This window comes from Callospermophilus lateralis, chromosome 11, assembly GCF_048772815.1.
Source record: "Callospermophilus lateralis isolate mCalLat2 chromosome 11, mCalLat2.hap1, whole genome shotgun sequence".
Lineage (NCBI taxonomy): Eukaryota > Metazoa > Chordata > Mammalia > Rodentia > Sciuridae > Callospermophilus > Callospermophilus lateralis.
Window position 1 is genome coordinate 4,994,740 of NC_135315.1, and position 22,254 is coordinate 5,016,993.

General features: G+C 48.0%; 1 protein-coding gene across 4 annotated transcripts in view; it reads left to right on the plus strand.

Annotated features, from left to right (window-relative positions):
- Window positions 1-22,254, plus strand: part of Ube2o (ubiquitin conjugating enzyme E2 O) — a 52,200-nt gene that overhangs the window by 16,828 nt on the left and 13,118 nt on the right. The window contains exon 1 of one of the 4 annotated variants that reach the window (XM_076870268.1): window positions 13,106-13,173. The exons of 2 other annotated variants lie outside the window; for them this stretch is intronic. In XM_076870268.1, coding sequence (XP_076726383.1) covers window positions 13,108-13,173 — 66 coding nt within the window. In that variant the 5' untranslated portion in view covers window positions 13,106-13,107. Of the gene's footprint in view, window positions 1-13,105; window positions 13,210-22,254 lie in introns of those variants that run through there. One more of the 4 variants, XM_076870269.1, reaches the window with a different exon arrangement.

A 22,254-nucleotide genomic window follows, 5' to 3' on the forward strand; every position in this document is an offset into this window, starting at 1 on the left:
GCAAGGTGCTAATAACTCAGTGAGATCCTGTCTAAATAAAATTCAGAATAGGGCTGGGAATGTGGCTCAGTGGTTGAGTGCCCCTGAGTTCAACCCCTGGCACCTCCCCCCCCCCCAAAAAAAAAGAAATTTTTTTTAGTGAAATGTTTGTCTTCTTTCTATCATTTCCCTGTATGCATACTCCAGTGTGTGTGTGTGTGTGAGTGTGTATGTGTGTGTGTGTGTGTCTGTCTGTCTGTCTGTCTGTCTAATTTTTGTTTTTGTTTTATTAATTTGGGTTGGGGTCTTGCTTTGTTGCCAGGTGGCCCTAAACTCATGGGCTCGTGTAATCTTCCTGCCTTAGCCTCCCAAGTCGTGGGAACTACAGGCATCCTGTGTCTGTCTTGTATTTTAATTTTTTCCATATAGTAATAGCTCTGGGTATAGCTGTTCAGTACTTGCAGGGTCGTAGCTTTGGATTCAGTCAAACCTGGGTTCATTTTGAGACTTCCTCTTTAGTCTTATTGTGGCAGTTCCCACCTGACCTGGTGCATCTTGTCCCTCGGGGCTGTCTAGGCATGTTGCTTCCCTTCTTCTGTCTGCAGTGTCACCCTTCGTGCCAGGATGCTCAGTTGGATCCAGCATGCTGTCACTTGAGGAAGAGGCCAGCTCTGCTCTTTGTAGAATAGTGTAGGAATCCAGTATGCCTTGCTGGGCACTCCACAGCCCTTCTTCTGGGACAGGGATTCTCCATAGTCAGGATGTCACTGAGGGGTGGTGGGGGAACGGGTTTCATAGGGCTTTTTGAATCCAAAGATCCCGGGAGGGGGAATACTTAAAAAAAAAAAAAAAATAGCCAGTGGTGCATGCCTATAATCCCAGAGGCTCAGGAGACTAAGGCAGGAGGATTGCAAGTCTAAGCGAGCCTCAGCAATGGTGAGGCACTAAAGCAACTCAGTGAGACCCTGCCTCTAAATAAAATGCAAAATAGGGCTGGGAATGTGGCTCAGTGGTTGAGTGCCCCTGAGTTCAATCCCTGGTACTCCCCCAACCCCCTCCCCCCCAAAAAAAGAGTATTCCCAGAAACATTCCCAAGTGCCTTTCCATATCCTCTCAGCACTCCGCCCTGGCTGAGATTGCCCACTTGGGTTAGGGATCAGGCTAGAGCCAGCCCTGAGCTTCTTACAGAAGGCAGATGCGGGTGGGGCTGGGGTCGTGGCTCAGTGGTAGAGCGCTTGCCTAGCATGTGTGAGGCACTGGGTTCGATTCTCAGCACCACATATAAATAAAATTAAAGTCCATCTACAATTAAAAAAATATTTAAAGAAAAAAAGAAGGCAGATGCAAACTGTGGCCCTATGTAGCAGGTTCTATTTCCTTTCCCGGGATGGGGAATTAACCTCATTAAGAGTCCAGTGAGATGTTTCTCACATAGCACAGCTGTAGTCGTAGGGTTATACTGTCCTTTACAATTTCCAGGGAAACATGCGAGCCCAGTGATTCCCAAGATAGGGTGTTTCCTCCACGTCGAATGTCCCCTGGATCCTGGACCTCATGCTCTTCTCCTCTGTGTAGCCCATGTCAGATCAGGAGGATGTTTTCAGCTGCCAAGTGTAGCTGCAGATGGCATCCTTGCCCAAGCCCAAGGAGCTGTGGCTGTGTGTAGACGTCAGAGTTCATGAAGGGACTGAACAGGATGCCAGGGTAGCCTGATTGGACCCCTTTATTTTATAGTCAAGGAACTGAAGACTTCAGTGGCTATGTGGTTTAGATGATGGTTGATAGTAGCCACAAACAGAAGACTAAGATTCCCGTCAGATCTTAGAGGCACAGGGGTTGGTTGTGCTGATGGTAGTTTCCTAATGATTTCATTAGAGTTGAGATGGGTTTTGGTATTTAACTTGAAATGCAGAATCTAATACAAAGGATTGATGGGGCTTTACTTTAAAAAGAAAACAGAAAGCATCCTACGTTAAAAACCATGGAACCAGGCAGCTGCAGCTCAACTTGATTTATCCTAAAACAAACAAAACAGGTTTCTTGAGATAATTCACATCCGTTTTTTTAAAAAGGGATTTGTAAAATCCCTTTGTAAGAGGCTGGGTTTGTGGCTCAATGGCAGAGCGCTTGCTTTGTGGCAAGCACTGGGTTCGATCCTCAGTACCATATAAAAATAAATAAAGATATTGTGTCCGTCTACAACTGAAAAAATATTTTTTAAAAATCCCTTTGTAGGGGCTGGGATGTGGCTCAAGTGGTAGCGCGCTCGCCTGGCATGCGTGCGGCCTGGGTTCGATCCTCAGCACCACATACAAACAAAGATGTTGTGTCCGCCGAAAACTAAAAAATAAATATTAAAAGATTCTTTAAAAAAAATCCCTTTGTAAAGCATGCATTTCAAGTGGTTTTTAGTATATTCAAGGACTGGCGCAGCTATCACCACTATCATTTTAGGACATTTTCATCACCCATACCCATCAACAGTCACAACCCTCTTCCCTCCCCCTCCCAACCCCTGGTAACCATGTTCTGTCTATGACTTTGCCTGTGCTGGGCATGGCACATAAATAGATGAAAACAATACAAAGCCTTTTGTGTCTGGCTTCTTATGATATTTTTTAAGGTTTATCCATGTTATAGCACGTATCAGAACTTATTCCTTTTTATGGCCAGGTGATATTCCATTGGTATGAACATTCTACATTTTGTTTATCCTTTCATTAGTTGATAGACATCTGGTGGTTTCACTTTTGACCTGCTCTGAATAGTACTGCACTGAGCATTTTTGTGTGGGCATATATTTTCAGTTCTCTTGTGTATTATACCCAGGAGAAGAATTGGTAAACCTTTGTTTACCCCTTGGAGCAATTGCCAAACTGCTTTCCAGAGAGTTGCACCACCATGCCATTATCAGTCATGCAGGTGGACTCCTGTCTTTCCATCCTCACCAGGATGGAAAATAGTCTAGTTTACAGCCATCCTAGGAGGTATGTGATATTTATTTGCATTTCCCTAATGACTAATGATGTTGAGCATCTTTTCATGTCTTATTAGCTATTTGCCTATCTTCTTAAGATATGTCTGCTCAAATAAATTGTCCATTTTTTAATTGGGTTATGTATTGGCTTGCTTATTAGACCTAGCATTTGAATCTTCTCTGCCCTATAAAGTCTGACAGGTGGGCCTTCTCTGATAGTAGGTGCCCTGCTAGTGTCATTGGTATTTGTATCAGGCATCTTGCATTATAATGATATGTAGCCCCTATTCCTATTTAAATACTCTGTAGAGGATTTCAAGTCCTTAAAAACTTAAAAGTCCTAAGTCTTTCTAGCAACAGAGGTCCAATTGTTTTAAATCTGAGGCTCCATGACCTCTCTGGGATGAAAAAGGAGTTGCTAAATAGGTCTTAGACAGTGGACAAAGCTTTCAGATGTTTACCATCACACAATCCAAAGTATGACAAGCACAGCTTAAGTTTTTTGAAGGCAGAGACCATACTACCTATGTCTTTTGAGTCTCTTTTGTAGTGTGGATTATGACACTTCTTATGCAGTAGGATGCCATCTTTGTTGGTGGACAGGAATGTACTTTGGAAGCTGAATGGGCTCTCTAACCTTTGGTAGGTTGGAAACGTGGCTATACTGCATTGGCTGCTGTTGCACTTCCGATCCTCTGTCCTGCTTCATCACAAGCAGTGTGAGCAACATGGCATCTGCTGTGGGGCATGTGCTGCTGTTTGTGTTTGGTGACTTTCTCAGCGGTTGCTTTTAGTTTCGTGTTGGAGAATCTGGTTTAATTTTGTGAGTGTGTAAAACATTTTATTACCCATGTTTGCTGTACAACACCGACAGGCGGTCTCTTCCACCCAGAGCCCAGCTTTGTCTGGATCGTTCTGTCATGGTCAAATCATAGCAGTATGTGGAATTTAAAATTTCTTTGACATTGTGACAAAAAGCCATTTCTAGGAGAAGATAAGAGGCCCTTTCAGGTGTGTGTATGTGTGCGGGGCAGTTATCTAAAGGATCTATGCTCTTTTCCTTGCGCACCATTTCAAATCTCAGAATAGCACACTGAAAGAGCCCACCAAACATGAATCAGTCTGTCCACCGAGTAGATGTCGAAGTGAAGAATTTCTGATTTTTGGATTTGTAATTTTCTAGGGTTTATTGGCTAATTATCACCTCTCTTTCATCTGGTTTTAAGTAAGTACTTTGCAGAATTAAAGTTAAAAGTCTCTGGTAGCTAGGCAGAGTGGCATGCTCTATAGACCCAGCCACTGGGGAGACTGAGGCAGGAGGATCCTTGAACCCAGGAGTTGGGAACCAGCCTGGGAAGACTAGCAAGACCCCATCTCAGCCCCATCTCAAAAACACACAAAAAATCTCTGCTTGACATTCTTGAGGTAAACAGGGTATTGAACACATTCATTTATATCCATTTCCTCCAGAAACCCTGCTAAAATAACACAAAAGAATTTTTAAAATATATAAATCCAAAAGGACAAAGAACGGGTGAGCGAACAGTACCAGGCGAAAGATTTCACAGTTTGGGAAGATGGAGGTGACAGGAAACTGAGCAGAAGATGATACGCTGGTGCCTGGAGAGAGACTCCCAGGAGGAGTAGTGAGAAAGGCCCAGCATGAGTGGCACCTGTGTGCTTAAGGTGAGCGTGGCCTTGACCTAAAACAGAGGGAGCTGTGCCCTCTTACTTCATGTGGATCTGTGGGAACACCACAATGACCTCCTGTTATCTGCCCTTCTCTGAGGGTAGTCTGGGGTGATTCTTGCTAACTTGCCCAGGCTGGCCTCAAATTCACCATCCTTCAGCCGCAGCCTGGAGTCTCTGGAATTACAGACCTGCACCACTGTGCCCAGGTGCTTCCTTACTTTTAAATAAGAGTGGGCAGCCAAGATCACTGGGTATACTCACCAAGAAAGGAAGATGTCAAAACAAAAAGAAGAATGTATCTCAGAGGAAACAGTTGATTCTTCAAAGAGGAGAAACCCAGAAAGCATGTGGAGAGTACTCTCAGAGAAATAAGAGCCACTGTTTCATCCAAGAAGTAAACAGGACAGTGTAAATGTCAGAATGAGCCAGCGCAGTGGCCCACGCCTGTGATCCCAGTGCTTGGGAGGCTGAGGCGGGAGGATCACAAGTTCAAAGGCAGCCTCAGCAACTTAGCAAGGCTCTAAGCAATTTAATGAGATCCTGTCTCTAAATAAAAAAGGACTGGTTCAACAGCCAGTACCAAAAAAAAAAAAAAAAAAAAGCCAGAATGAGAGCGTTCTAGAAATTAAAAACATTTTTGAAAAGCAAGATGACAAAGATTCCCAGGAAATAGAATTAAAAATCCAAAATCTAGAGGGTCTGTAGAGAAAGGGTAAACAAAGGATAGGAACATATCAAAGAAGTAGAAATGCTTCCGGAAGTGACAATCACAGATTTTGAAGTGGTGACTGGAAGGTAGCCCATCTAAGGTGGGGGTGTGGTTAGAGGACACTGGGGTGAAGCTTCCAGACAGAGGAAACGGTCACATGCTTAAGGTTGGGAGCAGACTCTGGAGGCAGATTCAGGGGACAGTGGTGTGGTGGAAGGAGCTACAGTAGACCCACTCCTCCTGTTGTCATGTAGTCATGCCATGATAGAAGATGATGGATGGGAAGACCTGAAGTATGTAGCTTATCAGAAAGAAAGAGGTCAACACCAAAAATCAAACCAGGAGCTTAAAGCCAGAGTAGAGTGGGTGGCTGGGGGTCTTCACTGATGGACACATAGGTCCTACAATAGAGGCTTGGCTTTTAGTGAACATGTAAAGCCTGGAACTGAACTGGAAGTCCCCTCAAACAACCATCCCCAGGTGAAAACAATTCAAGAAAATCTCCCCCATGAAAAAGCAAGGAGACCAGAGAAAAAGCAAAGGGGGTGTGCCATTGTGCCGCACTCTGGATGGGGCTGCACAAGTCTTCTGTGAGCAAGGGAACATCCAAGTTTGAAGTCCACAGTCGTGGTGCCGCATGTTACCGGAATCCCCAATAGGGCAGCTAGGCATGCCCTTGCAGCTCCTTGCAGCTTTTTGCAGAAATAAGGCAAAACTCTGTAGAGTGACCCTTCCACGTGCAGACCATTTGGAGTGCTGCAGTCCTGCAGATGATGACTCATCCTTGGATGTTACCAAACTTGTAGAAAGTATAGGCCTGAGTCAGCCACCACAAGAAACAGGAAGGTGTCCATCATAAGGACCTCAGTAATAGAAGAGATGACAGCTTGATGTTTAAAGTGACTCAGTGGCCAAAAGAAGAAATGGAATCAAAGGAAAGAATAAGACACAATATATTAAAAAAAAAAAAAAAAAAGATTTTTTTTAAGAGAACCAAACAAAACTTCTAGAATGAAAACTGTAATCATTAAGTTAAAAGCCCAGTTAAACAGCAAGTAGCATAAATTCTCTAGAGAGAATTGTTGAATTGGTAAGTAGATATGAAGATGCTAACTCAGATCCTACACAGAGAGATGGAGAGATGGTAGTCAGGAAGAGAAATCAGAATGACAGGCCCCAGTGGGTGTCTAACAGGATCTCCCAAAGGGTGTGTGTGTGTCTTAAAAGCATTTTGAGAGCGAAAGGCAGATTGCCCCAAGGTTTAATAACTCAGCAGACGTCTAATTATTAACAGCAAAGGCCAGACCATGATGGAATAGTGCCGCAGTCTGGCTGGGCACAAAATCACGAGCCACTCAAGCAGGAAAAACTTTATTTTTTGAAACTGCCGCCAATGATCCCTAGGCGTCTGGGAAGATTCCCGATTGCACGCTGCGTTCTCCTGGAACCCAAGAGGCGGTTCCTCCCGGAATTCCCTCCTACTGCACTTCCCCAACCAATGGGAACTCTCCAGGAGTCCCCTAGCAGGCCGAGGTGGACAGCAGGAGTCCAATATCCATATGAATGCAAATCTTAACATAATCATATCATCTCAATGGCTTGTTGGTGTCACCTTTCAACCAAAAATGCCATGTATTATATTACTTGGCTGTGGCTCTTACCATCTCCCCCCTTCTGTTTAATTAAGCAACAAGCAATGTGGCTAGGGACCTTGCCTGTTAGGTTTGTCCAATTCAACATATGATTCTTACCCGTCATCGGAAAACTGACCTTTAGGCATCAGCCTCCGGTCTTAGGTTGATACCACTGCAATTGGATCATACCCGTCACTGACTACCGGTCCAGCCTATAGCCATACTTGTGGATAGGCCTATGCACCAGTAGGGGGGTGAGGTTCTTTGCCTCACCTCTGTTGGCCCCCAAATTTGGCCTTGGTGCCGGTGGGGGGGTGAGGTTCTTTGCCTCACCTCTGTTGGCCCCCAAAATTAGACCATCACTAGTAGAAGGGAGGAGGATACAGAAATGCCACGACACCAAGTCAATTGACGGCTCCTAGGAAAAATTGCATCACTGGTGACACATCAGCAAAGATACGCCAGCATTGCCGTAATTCGCTGCATCAACAGATAGATCACAGTGCATACAAGTGATACATAGTCCAGGCAAGTTTTGTAAGCAGTTCAAAGCGGAGGAATCTATCAATATGTCCATTTCCTCCCAAAATAAATCGACTCATTGATTGAGCATTACTTGTTGAGTTATTATTCATTGATGTATCAGTTTATACAGTTTGTTGTGATAATTATCGAAGAAGTTGTAGTTTGGTTTCATCTTTGTCTTCACCGGCACTGGGATGAAAATAGGAATTCTGACAATGATGTTAAAAAAAAAAAAATGTAACATTTCAACAGGTACTAAGAACACAATTTTTAGAACAATTTACATTATCCTGAACAGAATTATTAAATATAATGAAAAGGAAAGGTGAAAGTAAACAAACAGATCTGTTAACCTGCTTATTTGTACACATATTAAAACAATCTTTAACAACTGTTTACCCAATTTAAATTAAACCATTAAAATCACGTGAATAATAAAAAAAATTCAGATCCATTTATTCATGAGCACTCCTCATATATGATATATGGACATACGCACATACAGACATACAACACAAAACAGAAATGTGCACACGTAACATACAACACATAAGACAATAGTAAAGGCCTTGTAGCTTTACTTAGGTGAAATCTCCATTGCAGTGTTTAAAAACTCCACAGTCAAAAAATAAAACTGATCAGAAAAACACTAACCTAGGTCTGTATGAGCTCAAAAATAAAATAGAACTTTATGATGTGGGAAAAAGCAATAATAAAATAGATATTGAAAAAAGCATCCTGGTTAATCACTGTCACAGATGTAAGAATAGCCAAGCTGGAGTTCTGGATATCAGCTGTTATGGATTTGAGTCAAATCAGCTTTTGGGGTATAGCTGTGAAAAGTCATTAGAACTCCTCACTGTTTGGGGAAAAACTTCTTCTTCTTCTTTTTTTTTTTTTTTTAAGAGAGAATTTTTTAATATTTATTTTTTAGTTTTCAGTGTACACAACAGCTTTAGTTTATTTTTATGTGATGCTGAGGATCGAACCCAGCACCCCGCGCTTGCCAGGCGAGCGTGCTACCGCTTCAGCCACATCCCCAGCCCAAAACTTCTTCATTAAAAAAAAAAAAATTCCACCAAATTAAGCTGGTTCTTTTTTTTTTTCTTTTCTTTTTTTTTTTTTAAGAGAGAGAGACAGACAGACAGAGAGAGGTTTATTTATTTATTTATTTATTTATTTAGTTCTTGTCGGACACAACATCTTTGTTGGTATGTGGTGCTGAGGATCAAACCCGGGCCGCACGCATGCCAGGCAAGCACGCTACCGCTTGAGCCACGTCCCTAGCCCTAAGCTGGTTCTTTTAAAAGAATTTACTGATAAGGGCTGAGGATGTAGATTAGTAGTAAAGCACCCCTGGGTTCAATCCCCAGTATACCCCACACCACAGCCACTGAGGCTTCTGGGACCACTGAGCCAAGGTCATCAGGGGTGCTGTCATTCTTAGGGCACTGGATCTCTCAGTTGCATGGGGCATTGCTGACCACTCTTCCTTGACACTTGTCTCCATGCCTGGGCTTTTCTTCCAGCATGTCTCTAGTGACTCCTTGAGTCTATCCTGTGATCCAGGAACTTCCTGGAGGTGTGTGGCGAGCAGTGCCTACCCTTGTGGGGCTCACGTTCTAAACCCCATGGAACAGACCAGAGAGACAGAGGGACTACAGGAAAGGGAACAGCAAGCACTATGGAGAAGCAGATGACGGGTAGGAAGAGAATGAACGAGCAGCGGTTCTATAAGGGGCAGTCAGAGAAGGTTTTTCTGGGATGACTTCTTTTTTCTTTTGGCTTTGTGGTACTGGGGATTGAACCCAGGGGAGCTCAACCACTGGCCCGCACCCCAAGCTCTTTGGGTTGTGCCAAGTTGCCAAGGGTAACCTTGAACTTCCTGCTTCAGCTTTCTGAGTAACTAGATTACAGGCATGAGGTACCACACCCAGCTTCTGAGCAGACACAGATGCATTTGGCTGTGGTCCATGGAAATGCCATGACTGTTGTCTCAGGCAGTGCAGGCTTCTCCTCGGCTGGCATGAGTCCTCCCACCCTGCTCTTGGCTGTGGTTTCCTGACGTTTCATTAGCCCCTGGCATAGCAACCTAGTAGATATCTAATTTATTGAGTGATTGAATAACTGAGTAAATGAATAACTACAGAGCAGGTGAGCATCATATCATAAAAAGACAACTATTGGGAGTCTGGACTTCCTACAGGGCAGCTATGTGTCTGCCAAGCCCCTGGGGGAAGAGAGATGAGCTCAGGCCCAGGACCTGCCAGGTTAAATGGTAGACGCCTCCTGCTCACAGACTCTCTGGTCCCATGTCAGCTGGACTTTGGGGCACATTATTTGCCTTTCAGGACAACTCTCACCACTGATAAGTAACTCTAAAATAGGAAGGCATGAGGGACACATGGGCATGTGGAAGGGGACAAGAGGGAACTTTATGGCTTACCCACTGTGGACCATGTTTCTGTGTTTAGCACACAGGGTAGAACTCAGAAGCCCTGGCCATGGGCCTGCCTACACCTTCCCGTGGCATGGTTTTCCCTTAAAGGACATAGTGGAGACATCTCCATGTGTTCCCATCTTCCTGCACTTGGAATTTGTGGTCCTTGGGAACATTTAGGTGTTGATTCATTGAAGGAGGAAGGAATACTTCAATGTAGTCTGGTACTGCCTCCTGGTTATCTTCAGACCTCACCCAAGGGACTGAGGGAAGGAGAGGCAGCCCAGGCAGGAGAGAGGAGAGCTGCCGTTTACTCCATAGAAGAAAGTATGGCCCTTCTCAGGTAGCAGTTGCCATCCCACCCACCAGCTGTAACTTATTAGTGCATCTCAGAGGCGCTAACTACTCCAGCCTTGGGACAGTAGAAGATAGTCTCTCAGAACCTTTTCTGGAGGATGGAGACTGTGTGGTATTGGCCATAAGCTAGCACAGGCTGTCGCTTCATTTCTCAGTGTTCTACCATTGGGCTTAGCTCTAGGGAACTGGTAGCCCTGCGCCTTTCCCATATTTATCAGAAAAAGGGCCTGTTGGAGACAAATGTACTGTACCAATGGGTATTTCCTCCCACCTCTGTTTTAAAATTGGTGATGGTGAGTCTTTTCACTTTCCCAGCTGGGCCAATCACTGTGAGCTGCTTCATATTTAAATTTAATTTTGCTGGAATCTTGGCTTAGAAGGCAAGTATTTTACCCCTTTCTGACCTTATTATGGTGATGTGGAGCTGAAGGAAGGGAAGACACTACATCAAGGTCAGTGGTGGGAGTCCAGGAGGATGAGTAGCAAAACTGTCTGCTGACTCAGCAAGGTCAGCTTGTCCTTGAGCTCCTATGGCTGGACCTGTCAGCAATAAGGGCAGGCTTATTTTTCAGGCTGTTGGGACCATCACCAAGTGATGCAAGACCCCAGGTTGCTGTCCCTCCAGGGGCCTTGACCCTCCTCCTTTCCTTTCTGTACCCTTACTGTGGAATAGAAACACTGGCGGTGACTCGCTGCCCTGTCCTGCCAGGAGGAGAACCAGCCTGTTTTGACATGGTGGTTCCAGTGGGTCATAAAACCTGCCTGTTCTCTGGTGTGGTTTCCCCTGCCTACTTAGGGTTTGCTCAGGTACCTGTCTGGGGAGAGGTCTGGTACGGGCTTCCCTGGCTACTGGAATTGATCTGAAATCACAGAAATAAAGCAAAATGACACAGGTGACCAAGAATGCCATAGATCAGCCCCTGTGCCCAGCCCCCTTCAGTGGGAACCTGGCCCTGAGGAAAGACAGCCTTGGATCAAGGCTCTCATGTATTATTTTTACTGCCTTTTTCTACCATATTTGCATTTTTAAAAATAGCAGTGCTGAGTGAACCCTTTCCTTGTGAGTCTGCCGAGGAAGCTAGGATGATGCATTTCACAGAATGTGGCTATTGATTAGTGGCCGGTTCTCAGTGTCTGCAGCAGGCCGGAAGGGAGCTGCTGCCACCCAGGCAGAGGTGAGACTGAGTCTCTGCCTGCTGCAGGAAGAGCAGCAGCTCCTTGCTGCCAGGGCTTGCGTCTTTCTGTGGGTTTGAAGTCAAGGGAGTGGTAGAAAGTGGCAAGAGCCTGTGAGGCAGGGTCCTGGGGACTGTCACTGAGGACCCTCTGCCAGGGCATGCTTTCTCAGCTTGGGATTCTTGTGTGGACATAATGCCACATTTGCCATGCTGGCTGGCTTGCTTCTGTCCAGTACCCAGCTGTAAACACGGGGCTCCTGTGGCATGGGCCCAGGAGGCTAAGCCTTCCCACCTGCAAGTTTGTGAATTGGCAAAACCATATCCCCTGGGCTCCAAGAATTTGTGCTGGCAGAGCTTGGTAGCAACTAGCCTAGGTCAGACTTTTCTCTCATCCGACAGGGTCGTGAGCCTAAAGGTGCCCCCAAACCCTGGGCTTTCTTCTTGGTATCTTCTTGGAAACTGGCCCAGACTGGGGTTGGGGCCACGTGTATTCGAGGGCTTGCTACTTGTGTATCTGTCCCAAGGGGTAAGCCACCAGAAAATTCTGCCTGGGAATACTGAATAGTGGATAATAACTGAGTCTCCCTGTGCTGGTTATTTCAAGCCATTGTGCTTTTACACCTTGGTGCACAGATTTCTTTTAAGCTTTTTAAAATTAAAAATAGCCAGGAGTTATGACTCACACCTGTAAAATCCAGAGACTCAGGAGACTGAGGCAGTAGAATCACAAGTTCCAGGCCAGCCTGGACAACTTAGCCAGACCTGTCTCAAAGTATTTAAAGTAGGGCTGGGGATGTGGCTGAGTGGTAGAGCACTTACTTATCATGTTTGAGTCTCTAGATTCAATCTCCAATATCTCAAACAATAACAGTGCAGTTCCCCTGGGGATTCTTATAAACAGCTGCCCTAAAATTTGCTCATCCTTCCAAGGGTCCTTTGGGGGCTGCCTCCATTTTTCTCTGTTTCAGAGTCTTGCTTTTCCAACACTGCTGAATCAAATGATTAGACAGACTCCTCCCTATTTTCATGGGGCTAACTTGTTGGTTTCCACCAGCGGCCCTTTCACAGACCAGCATAGCAGCATATGGTCATCCAAACACCACTTTGCAGTTGCTGGTTTCAAGGCAGGGGCAGGTGTCCAGAAGTGGGATAGTTAAAAGTAAATTGTATCTGTCATTCTAAGGACATGTGTCCTCTGCCAGGTCTGTGAAGAGTTCCTGTGTGAGACCAAAGAGCCCTCTGGAGGTCATGCACTCCCAGAGGAAGGAAATTTTATGCATAATTGTATAGGAAAAATCATCAGAAAGCTAGGTCCTGGGGCTTGGTGCTGGTGTCTGTGCTCTGCCTGTACCCATCTCAGGAGTGGAACTGAGTGTGAGGCTCATTCCAGGCCGACTTCGTTCTGCCGCCCCCCCTGCCTGTACGCGTCTCCTGTCCCTTAGTGAAGATTGGACCTTCTCCTGAGGTGCCCAGTGGGGCCCACAAAGCTGCAGAATCTCACTCCTCTCCTCTTCCCTCTCACTGGGGCCTGCACATTCTGTTCCTGTGGCTGAGAGCCCTTTTTTGAGGTGCTCCCTGCTGAGTCATGCTGGTGATCAGTCACTTCTGCACGTACTCTGATGCACTCTGATTCAGGCCCTGCCTGTACCCCATCACTGGTACTCCATCAATACCTGCTCATAAAGGTAGGGGTAAGAGAATTTTGACACATAAGCAAGAAGGTAGGTGATCCTATGGAGAGTCACTGGGACTTGTCTTCCCATAGCTCCCCTGGTGCGCCTAAGACCCCTAAGTGTCGTGATGTGCCTGAATCACCAGCATCCTGTGTTCATCTTTGTGTCTTGTCCTGCTCTTTGTGTTAGTCCTTATGTCTTTGGCCTTCCAGCTGAGCTGTTAGTTCCCTGGGAGAGAAATGGTCTGGGGCCTCACCAGACCCTGCCCTAGTGCTCTGTCCCAGGGACCTCCTCAGGCCATACTGACAAGAAATCTTTTCCTTTCAGTCAGCCAGCTTTGGAGATCTCAGGGGACACACAACTCCAAATGAGCAGCCCCCAGGTGGAGGGCAGAGTCGGCCTGAGGTGGGAAGGGTGCTGGGCAGGTAGCAGTCGGGGCCCTGGAGCTCTGAGATCACATATGGAAGAGCTTGTCCAGCCCAGTACTGCCCATCCTTGGTAAGGCATCTGGTGCCCAGGGGGTGATGGCATCCTCAGCATGCGCAGCTAGAGAGTGGCAGCTTCAGCAGGACCTGGCTCTTATGTGCCTTGCTCAGAACCTGGTTCCTTTGTGTGCCACTCTCCATATCTCTGTCCCCTGTGAGGGTAGCCTCCCTGTGGTTGGCTGTAGCATATTATCTGTGGCACCTCTTCTCCAGTCTGATTGTACTTTTTAGTTGGTGTTTTCATCCTGGTTCATTGTCCTGAGATGCTTTGCTTGTTGCTGGTGTGCCTTGGGAGAAGTGGAGGTGACAGGGTGAGCAGTCAAGGTTCTTGGTCTTGATGATCCAACCAAGAAGTGACATCAGTGCCCAGGAGCCATTTTGGTCAGTCCTAAGGTCTCCAGGCCAGTTGGTGCTCCAGTGACGCCAGCACTCTTGATGGTATTCATTTCATCTCCCTGGAAATAGTAACTACAGGTGTTTGAGAAGCCAGTAGAGGCTGGTATGGGTTCAGGGAGGGAGTGTTTCTCCACACTCGTGACTGAAAGGCCCTGCCCACTGAACTAGAACACTGCCCCTCCAGGGTCTCCCTTCTCCTGGGGAGCATAGCTGCAGGAAAATGCAGATTCTCCCAAACTAGGTTTTCCCAGAAGCAGCTCAGAGGATGTAGCCCCATTCAGCAATTTCCTTAATCTGGTCTTTTAAGCACCGACCAGATGGCCAGGTTTTGAGAATATGTGTCAAGATCACTTTAGGAACTTTTTCCAGATACTTCTTTTCAGACTGTTGTGCTGGAGACAAGTGAGCAGTGAGCCTGGAGCAAGGCCCTTACCAGCCCCCACCTTACCCACCTGCTAGAGCTTCAGGGGCATGTGTGTGCACACACCTGAAGACAAACAGATTCCCAAGCAGCAGGCAGAGCCTGAGAGGCTGTACTTCCCAAGAAGTCGGGAAGAGGCAGGGTTGCCAGGCACGGGCCACACATGCCAGATGAAGGGCAGATTAGCAAAACCAGGGCTCTGATTGGTACCTAGGTGACCTTGGGCAGGTCACTTACCTCTCCAAGCTGCCCAGCTGCCTTTGTGGAGTAAAAGTAAGGAGAGCAGCACCTCCCTCACGAGGATCAGAAGAGGCAGAGAGACACAAGGGCTCTTTCCTGGCACAGTGCAAGTTCTAGAAGGATTAATTTGTATGATTACCACCTAGATGACATCAGACAGGCAGGGTGGGTTGTGGAGGGCAATGCCCAGAGGCAGTGGGCGTTCTCTGTGCCTGGGCACTTGGCCAGCCCCTGCTTACTCCCAGGGATGCCTGGCAGCCGCAGGACGGCAACCGCAGGACAGCAGCCTGTCACCTGTAAAGTGGTCCAGCCAGGCCCTCTGGTTAGGTGCTGATAGCACATTCAGGCTGGACAGAAATACCTCGTGAAAACATGCTCTTCTCCTTCTACCTTCTGCTAGTACTTCCTCCCTGAGGAGGGGAGGCCTGCTTCTCCTAAAGATGCCCATTTTTCACTCCTGGCTCCTGCCACCGCACACCTGTACACATATCAAACAGCATTGTAGAAACCAGCCCCACTGCCAGGCCTCCTGCTGGTCTCCTGCCGGGGGCAGCTCCCTGTCCTTCCCCTCTTTCAGCTGGCAGCTGGACTCAGGCCCTTCTTTGTCCTCTTCAGGCCGCACCTCCTGGCCATTCCAGCAAGTTGGCATTGCAGGGACAGTTTCCAGGCAGTGATGGCACTGTGCTGCATCACGCCCTACTGCAGGCTTCCAGCGTGCGGCGTGGGAGCAAGAGGGTCACTGGGAAATGAGAGTACTAGGGGAAGGGAGCTGTCTCTTGTGAATAAATGTCATTTTGTCTTCCCCATCTAAACTAAGTTCTCTGGCTGGGCGCGGTGGCACATGCCTGTAATCCCAGCGGCTTGGGGGGCTGAGGCAGGAGGATCGAGAGTTCAAAGCCAGCTTCAGCAAAAGCGAGGCACTAATAAGCAGCTCACTGAGACCCTGTCTGTAAATAAAATACAAAATAGGGCTGGGGAGGTGGCTCAGTGGCTGAGTGCCCCTGAGTTCAATCCCCATTCTTGCCCTCTCCCCCTACCCCCCAAAAAAAGTTCTCTAAAGCCAAGGTACATTCCCAATTATGTCTTTGTGATGTTGTTGTGAGTCTGTAGGAAATACTCAAAATCCTATGGACTCCATGGGCCTCGTTCTCAGAGCTTCTGAGGGCTAATTTCTGGAGAATATGACTGGCGGAATGTTCTAGCTAGAGGTACCATTTATTTTACTTCCTACCTCCCCTCCTCCAAGTATGTGAGGCCCTCTGGCCACATGTTTTGCTGGTAAAGGCTTCTGTCCTCAGGTGGGCTGGTGCTGTTTGCTGGGTTAGCAGAAGATCAGCCACATGATGGTCAACTGCTCTGAGAAAGTCCTTACACTGGCACCATCTAGAATTCCTGACCAGTCAAACCCCCAATTGTGTGAACTGCAGTTTGCAAGAAGCTAGAAGAGGGGCCCAGCTCCAACAGGAAAGCCCATTTTCTGCCCCTCCTGGTGTTACCGTTCTGGCTGACACAGTGACATTTGAAGTCAGGCCACAGTTACAAAAGTGATTAGATGTGGGTGTGTAGATGCTGGGTTTGTGTGTCCTTGCCTGCAGGTGGTCTGGTGCTGATGAGGGAATCTCTCTCCCTTGGTGGAACAGGATGGAACCCTAGCCAGAGAGAACTATTGGTGCAGGACATGAGGGCCGGGCAGATCCCTAGGCAGGGTGGGGATTCTCAAACTTCTTGACAGTGACCCACAGTAAAATAAACAGTTCCCAAGGTGACCCAGGGCATGTGTACATGATGGATACAACTGAGGAGGTCTCTGGAGTACACTTGCCTTACTGCATACATGGAGCACTGCAGATGCTTCCTGTTCTTCAGTGTTGGTGACAGCCTGCTAACACCATCCCATATCCCACTAAAGGGACATGGCCCATGGTTTGAAAGATGTTGCTCAGAGGCTGTTCCATTCTAGGATTTCCACCACTTTTTCGGAAATCCACATCAGGATAAAACTTTCTGATCTGGCAAGAGTGGCAAACGTCTCAGACCACCATGTTGCAAGAGCATTGGGGCATGGGGGTGAATGTCCCACCCTGTGTGTATGCCAGATTCTCATAAATCCTTTAAAGACCATGGACAAGGTACATTGCTTATTGGGTGCTGTGTTCTTGTCGAGCCTGGAGTCTGTGGAAGGCACAGGAGGCACAACCTAGATTGAGCCTAGTAGGTTTCAGCCATGTTCCTATTGAATGATTCCCTCTGCCTGCCCATGCTGAGTTGGGTTTCTCAGTCAGAGGAGCTTCTGTGTGTGCACTGACACACCAGTGCCCCACAACTTGTGCTGTAGTGCAGCCACACCCATCTGCAGGCAGTATAGTGGGGACCTTTCTCAGTGCCCACAGCCTCAGCGAGGTGGGAGAGGAGTGGGCAGTCTGGTTGGACCTCTGGGTAGTAGGAGGCTGTTCCTTGCCCACTCACCATTGTCTTATGTCATTCTTCTTGTGCATGTCTAGGGCTCAGACCGTACAGGGTGGGACAGGCAGAAGAGGTAATGTTTCTCTGATTGATTTACCCCTTAGGAAGTAGCAGGTTGGAAATGAGGAATCCTGGTGTGGGTGCAGTGTCGTGTTCCCTTTGGGCTTCAGGCTGCCTGGGTCAACAGCTTCTTTCCTCGTGTGAGTTTCCAAGTTCTGAGGCCTGGCTCAGACCAGTGAAGGTGAAACCTCACTCTTTGAACAAAACCCAAACTAGGGGCCATTGCAAACTGTCCCCAAGTTTCCAGAAGGAGGTCCTTTAACCCATCTCCAGGGACCGGATGTGGGCTGGCGGTCGGCTTGGTCTGCTGCTGGGCCTTTTGTGTTTGTAACTATTCCCACTTGTACCATGAAGATGTGGTACTGATAATATCACTAATCCCCAGGAAAAGTGGGTGGTTACCTTCTGAGATTGAAGGACACCACATCTCTGGGCCTTCCCTGGTGTTTGACACAGGGGGTGACAGTGGTGTGGCTGGGGTTCCCAGCCTTGAGATATATATGCTCAGCCCCACTAGAGCTTCTCCTTTGGATTTCCTACAGTTTCCTCTTTGAGCATTCCAGATGCTGGTGCTAGTGACCAGGCACAAGGCTACTTCTTCCCCAGGGCAGCTCTTGACCTCCACTCAGCAGGCCAGCCTGAGGGTCACCCACTCCCATGATGTTCAAGAACAATTCAGGTGGATTTTTTGGTTTACTTCCTTCTGTTTTCAACCTGTTATCAAACTTGGTTTGCCTTTTCTATTCTTGGAACATAGACATAAATTTCAATTCTGCTGTGGTCAGCTAAAGGCAGTGAGGGTCTGGGCCAGGAATCACAGGACAAGCTAGCTTCTTCTGGTGTCTTGTCAGGGTCAGGCCTCGAGATTGCCTCTCAGAATCAGTGTGAGCCTCAGAAGGAAGCTGGTACCCTGACAGGACAGCCATCTGGTGAGCTCATAGTTCAAATGGAGGAAGGACAGAAGTGCCCATGTGCCCTGCTCAGTGGCCTTCTCCCTGGGACTGTCTTTTACCACTCCCTTGCCATTGGATTGCTTTCTTTTTTTAGCTCCTTTTTGCTGTGCCTCAGAATCTCTCCAGTAACCCACGAATACATGCAATTTTTATGTGTCAACTAAAAAAATAAAGGGAAAGGCAAAAGAACGTATCCAGAAGGAGGAGGTCCTTTAACCCATCTTGTGTGCCACTGCACTGGTGCTGGCACCTTTTACCCTGAACAGCCTCAGGGCTCCTAGCCTGGGCAATGCCGATGCTCTGGTCAGATGACCTTGTGCACTGTAGGATGTTCAGCAGCACTCCTGGCCCCCAGTTAGGACAGCCTAGAATGTTTTCATTTCCAAATGTCCTTTGGGGGCATGATGGCTCCCAGTTGAAAACCATTGCACAAACTGATCTCCCTGCACCTTCTCCATGTTCTCTGCCTGACAGCCAGACGACCCTTTTACTTGCTCAGGCTTGCAGGGGCTCCCACCTGCTCAGAACAGAATCTCCAAGGCCTGAATGACCTGGCTGCACACTTCTCCCACTCCTGAAGCCCTGCGGGCCTCTAGACGTGCTCACTCCTCCCAGTGTCTCTGTGGCTGTTCTTGTCTCTGCTTGGAAAGATCACTCCCTTATTTCATCCAGTTCTCTGGTCAAATGTCACTTCAGGGTGTCCCCTCCTGACAACTTATTTAAAGTAACTCCCTTGTGTCCCCCTCCCCTCCCCACATTGCCCTGTTTTTTGTACAGTTCTGAGCACCATCTGACCTGCATCTGTCCACTTCCTGCCCTGTGCTGGGGTGGGGGCTTGGCAGAGCAGGGGCTGGTCTCCCCAGCGCCTGGCTCATGAAGTGCTCCATCAGCACTGGCCAGACAGTGAGCTCCTTAAGACCCAGATCTGCTTCCCACAGCAAGGGCCAGATTCCCCTGCTTCCAGAGAAGGAGGTATCAGGGGCCGTCAGTCCAAGGCCCCACCAGGCAGCCCCATTTTGCCTGTTGAGAGTGATCCACGTGCATTTTGAACCACCCAGGGTCCTTCCCACATAGAGATAATGTTAGCATTTTGGTGTCTGTCTTGTCCTTTTTCCATTTAGAACCCTCTGATCACTGTGGCCTTCCATGAAATGGTAGACAGTAGTTCCTCAGCTCTGAGGTTGTTCAGAATTCTAGAGCCGTGACAATTGAAATCTACCCACCTCCCACCTCAACTCCCCTCCCTTTTAAAAACAGTGTTTTAAAAAGGACATCCAGGGTGCTCTTTAATGTAGGGATTAGGGGTTTGTTTCACAGCCTTGGTTTTGCACTAGAACCCCTTTTTCCTAGAGCAGGCATGGCGCCCTCTAGTGTTCACCTCTCAGCACAGTTTGGCACTGGTGGTTTGGGTACCATACTTGACCTTTTAGGGTAGAAGGGAAAGTGGAGGGCAAATTGCCAACCCTCCCCTGCTCAGGGCCTTGATGATATCCACTGTCAGAGGCTGCCACAACCATCTTCCAATAGCCCCAGAAACATTTTATTACCTCTATAACCAGAAGACCCACTTTCTTTAAGAATGTGTGGACCTTCCAGAAATACATTTTATTCTGTTCTTATCTCTGCAGCTCTGAGGGTAGAACCAGGTTCTGTGTGTCTGTGTATACGCGTGCACACGCCCATACATGTGCAGATTTGAGTACTGAACCCAGAGCCTCATGCATGCTAGGTAATCCTGTACCACCAAGCTGTATCCCCAGCCCTAAAGGGTAACTTTTTTTTTTTTTTTTTTTTTAATGTGTCTAAGAGAAAGGACTCTTGAGCCAGGCTGCCAAGTTCAAGACTAGAGTTTACCTACAAGCTGTGTGACCTTAAACAGGTTGCTTGCTTTTGCTTTTTCTTTGTCTCTGTTTTCTTATCTTTAAAATGGGGAATAACCATAATGATAGCAAGTGTCGAGTCTGTAGACAAGATTACAAAGTGCCTAGAAAACTGCCTGGTCACAATAAGCATCTGGTATTGGCATTAGGCAGAGGACAGCCAGCTCCCCAGCTTTGCACAGTGGTTCCTTCCCGAATGAGAACATTGAAAGGCCACTGCAGAGCAGGGAAGCAGGCAGCACACAGGGACACAGATGGGAAGGGGTCCTGGGGATCTTGCTGTGCAGTGCAGCAGCCGTGGGTGGGACAGCACAGGCACAGTGTAGGAAGCGCGTGCAGTGTCGGGTGTATCAGTGAGGACGGGACGCCAGCAAGGACAGGGAGCCCTGCCAAACCCTTGTGTCTGCCTCCTGGGATTCCCGCGGGGGGCGGGGGGGGCTTGTGGCCAACATGGTGGCGCCATCCTCCCCTTCCCTGTCACTCCTTCCCTCTCTGCTTCAGCACCATCAGGCATGGGGAACTGCAGTGCCTTGTTAGAAGACCCTCCCAGGTGGAACCCAGCCACACTTGACAGTCCCATAGGTGCAGCGCTTGCTTCAAGCTCCTCCTGGGAACATGCTCTGCCTGCCCCACGGGCCACTGCCTCCCCCTGCTGCCAGCTTTTACCCACTGTTGTGTTCCTGCTTGGGAACGAGAGCCTATTTCCTCTGTGCCCTTGGGGACATGAGGCTGGACCAAATGTGATGTGGGAGCTCAGAATGGTCCAGGATGGGGCCTGGCTGCTGTCCCTTTTCTGGCAGCTTTCTCAGGGGCATAAAGCCCCCAGGGGACGTGATCTGCAGAATGAGCTGGGCACTCCCCTAAGGCACCTTCCTGCCCCTTACAACACAATCCCTTTCCCCTTAGATTGTTTCTGTCTGTGACAGTTTGGATCCCAGTTATGGTTTTTTGATATCTGAATTGGGGGCATGGATTTGAGATAGGGCGGTGCAAAAAGTGTCATGCCCCAGAGCAGAGATTCGGGTGCACAGTGCTATGGCATAGAACATCACCATATTAGTTAGAAACGGACGCTGGCATTTCAACATGCCCTTATAGTGGGTGTGTCTTGGAGCAGAGGTAAGAAGAACCTGGCCTGTCAGGGTGGTGGCTGCAGACAGGAGCTGGTCACCCCAAGGTTCCTCAGCATCTGCTAAGAGGACTCTGTTGGACCACTAGTCTCATCATCTAGACTTTAGTCTCATCACATGGCTTGGGCTCCCTGTGGAAATTTCAGCACTACTGGTTGATGGTAGATTTAATGTTTCCATTTACTTTGTTGTAAGTCACATGCTACTAATAGAGTTTGTTTTATTGTCATTGCCAAAATTTCAGTGATCTTGAAAAGACAGACCTAAAAAAGTCTTTCTTTGGCTTAGCTTTTGTGGCAGTCATCTTTCTGAGCTCCAGCAGCTGAGAGCAGAGGCCACTGTTAAAGGCTGTCCAATAAGGTGGCATTTGAGGCAACAGCCCTTCAAATCCCATGGTTAGGGGACTTGGAAGTGAGCAGATCCTGAGGCCCACCTATTCCTGTGAGTCGGGGAAGCATCACAGGAGTGGCCCAGGTTCAGGGACCCAGAGAGAAAAGATAGGCTGGTCTAGTGGAGAACCCACCCCTGCATGGGCTGTTGGAGGGGGATGCGGCAGCTTGCAGCAGCAGGAGATGGGAGCTATGGGCTCTGCAGGGAAGGGTCAGGTGCCTGTGCACTTGGCCAGGCTTCTGCATCCAGCCATCCCCAGAGCTACTCAGCAGCCCCCAGGGCTCTGCGGCTTGTAGATAAGGAGCAGGCTGCAGCTGGGCAGGAGGGATAACCCAGATTAGAACATGGTGTAGTGACAGCCCAGCCTCAGGGTGACCCACCACAGCTCAGTGTCAGACTCATCCCCCTCCTGCTCTTGTCATCCTGATGCACTGGGATCAAAGGGTGGGGTGTCTGCAGGAGGTAGAAGAGGGTTCCGTGCATGGCTCGCTCCATAGGATAGCCTGTTAAATCTTGCACTAACATGAGGCCTTTTGCGGTCTGTCATTCAGCCACACTTAAAGATCGAGAACACCTCCCGTGACCTAGTACTTGCTTTTGGTGGAATAATGGTGACTACACTGCACTGGGACTACTGGGTGGGACACGTCCCTCTGTGGACCTGGGAGCTGGCTT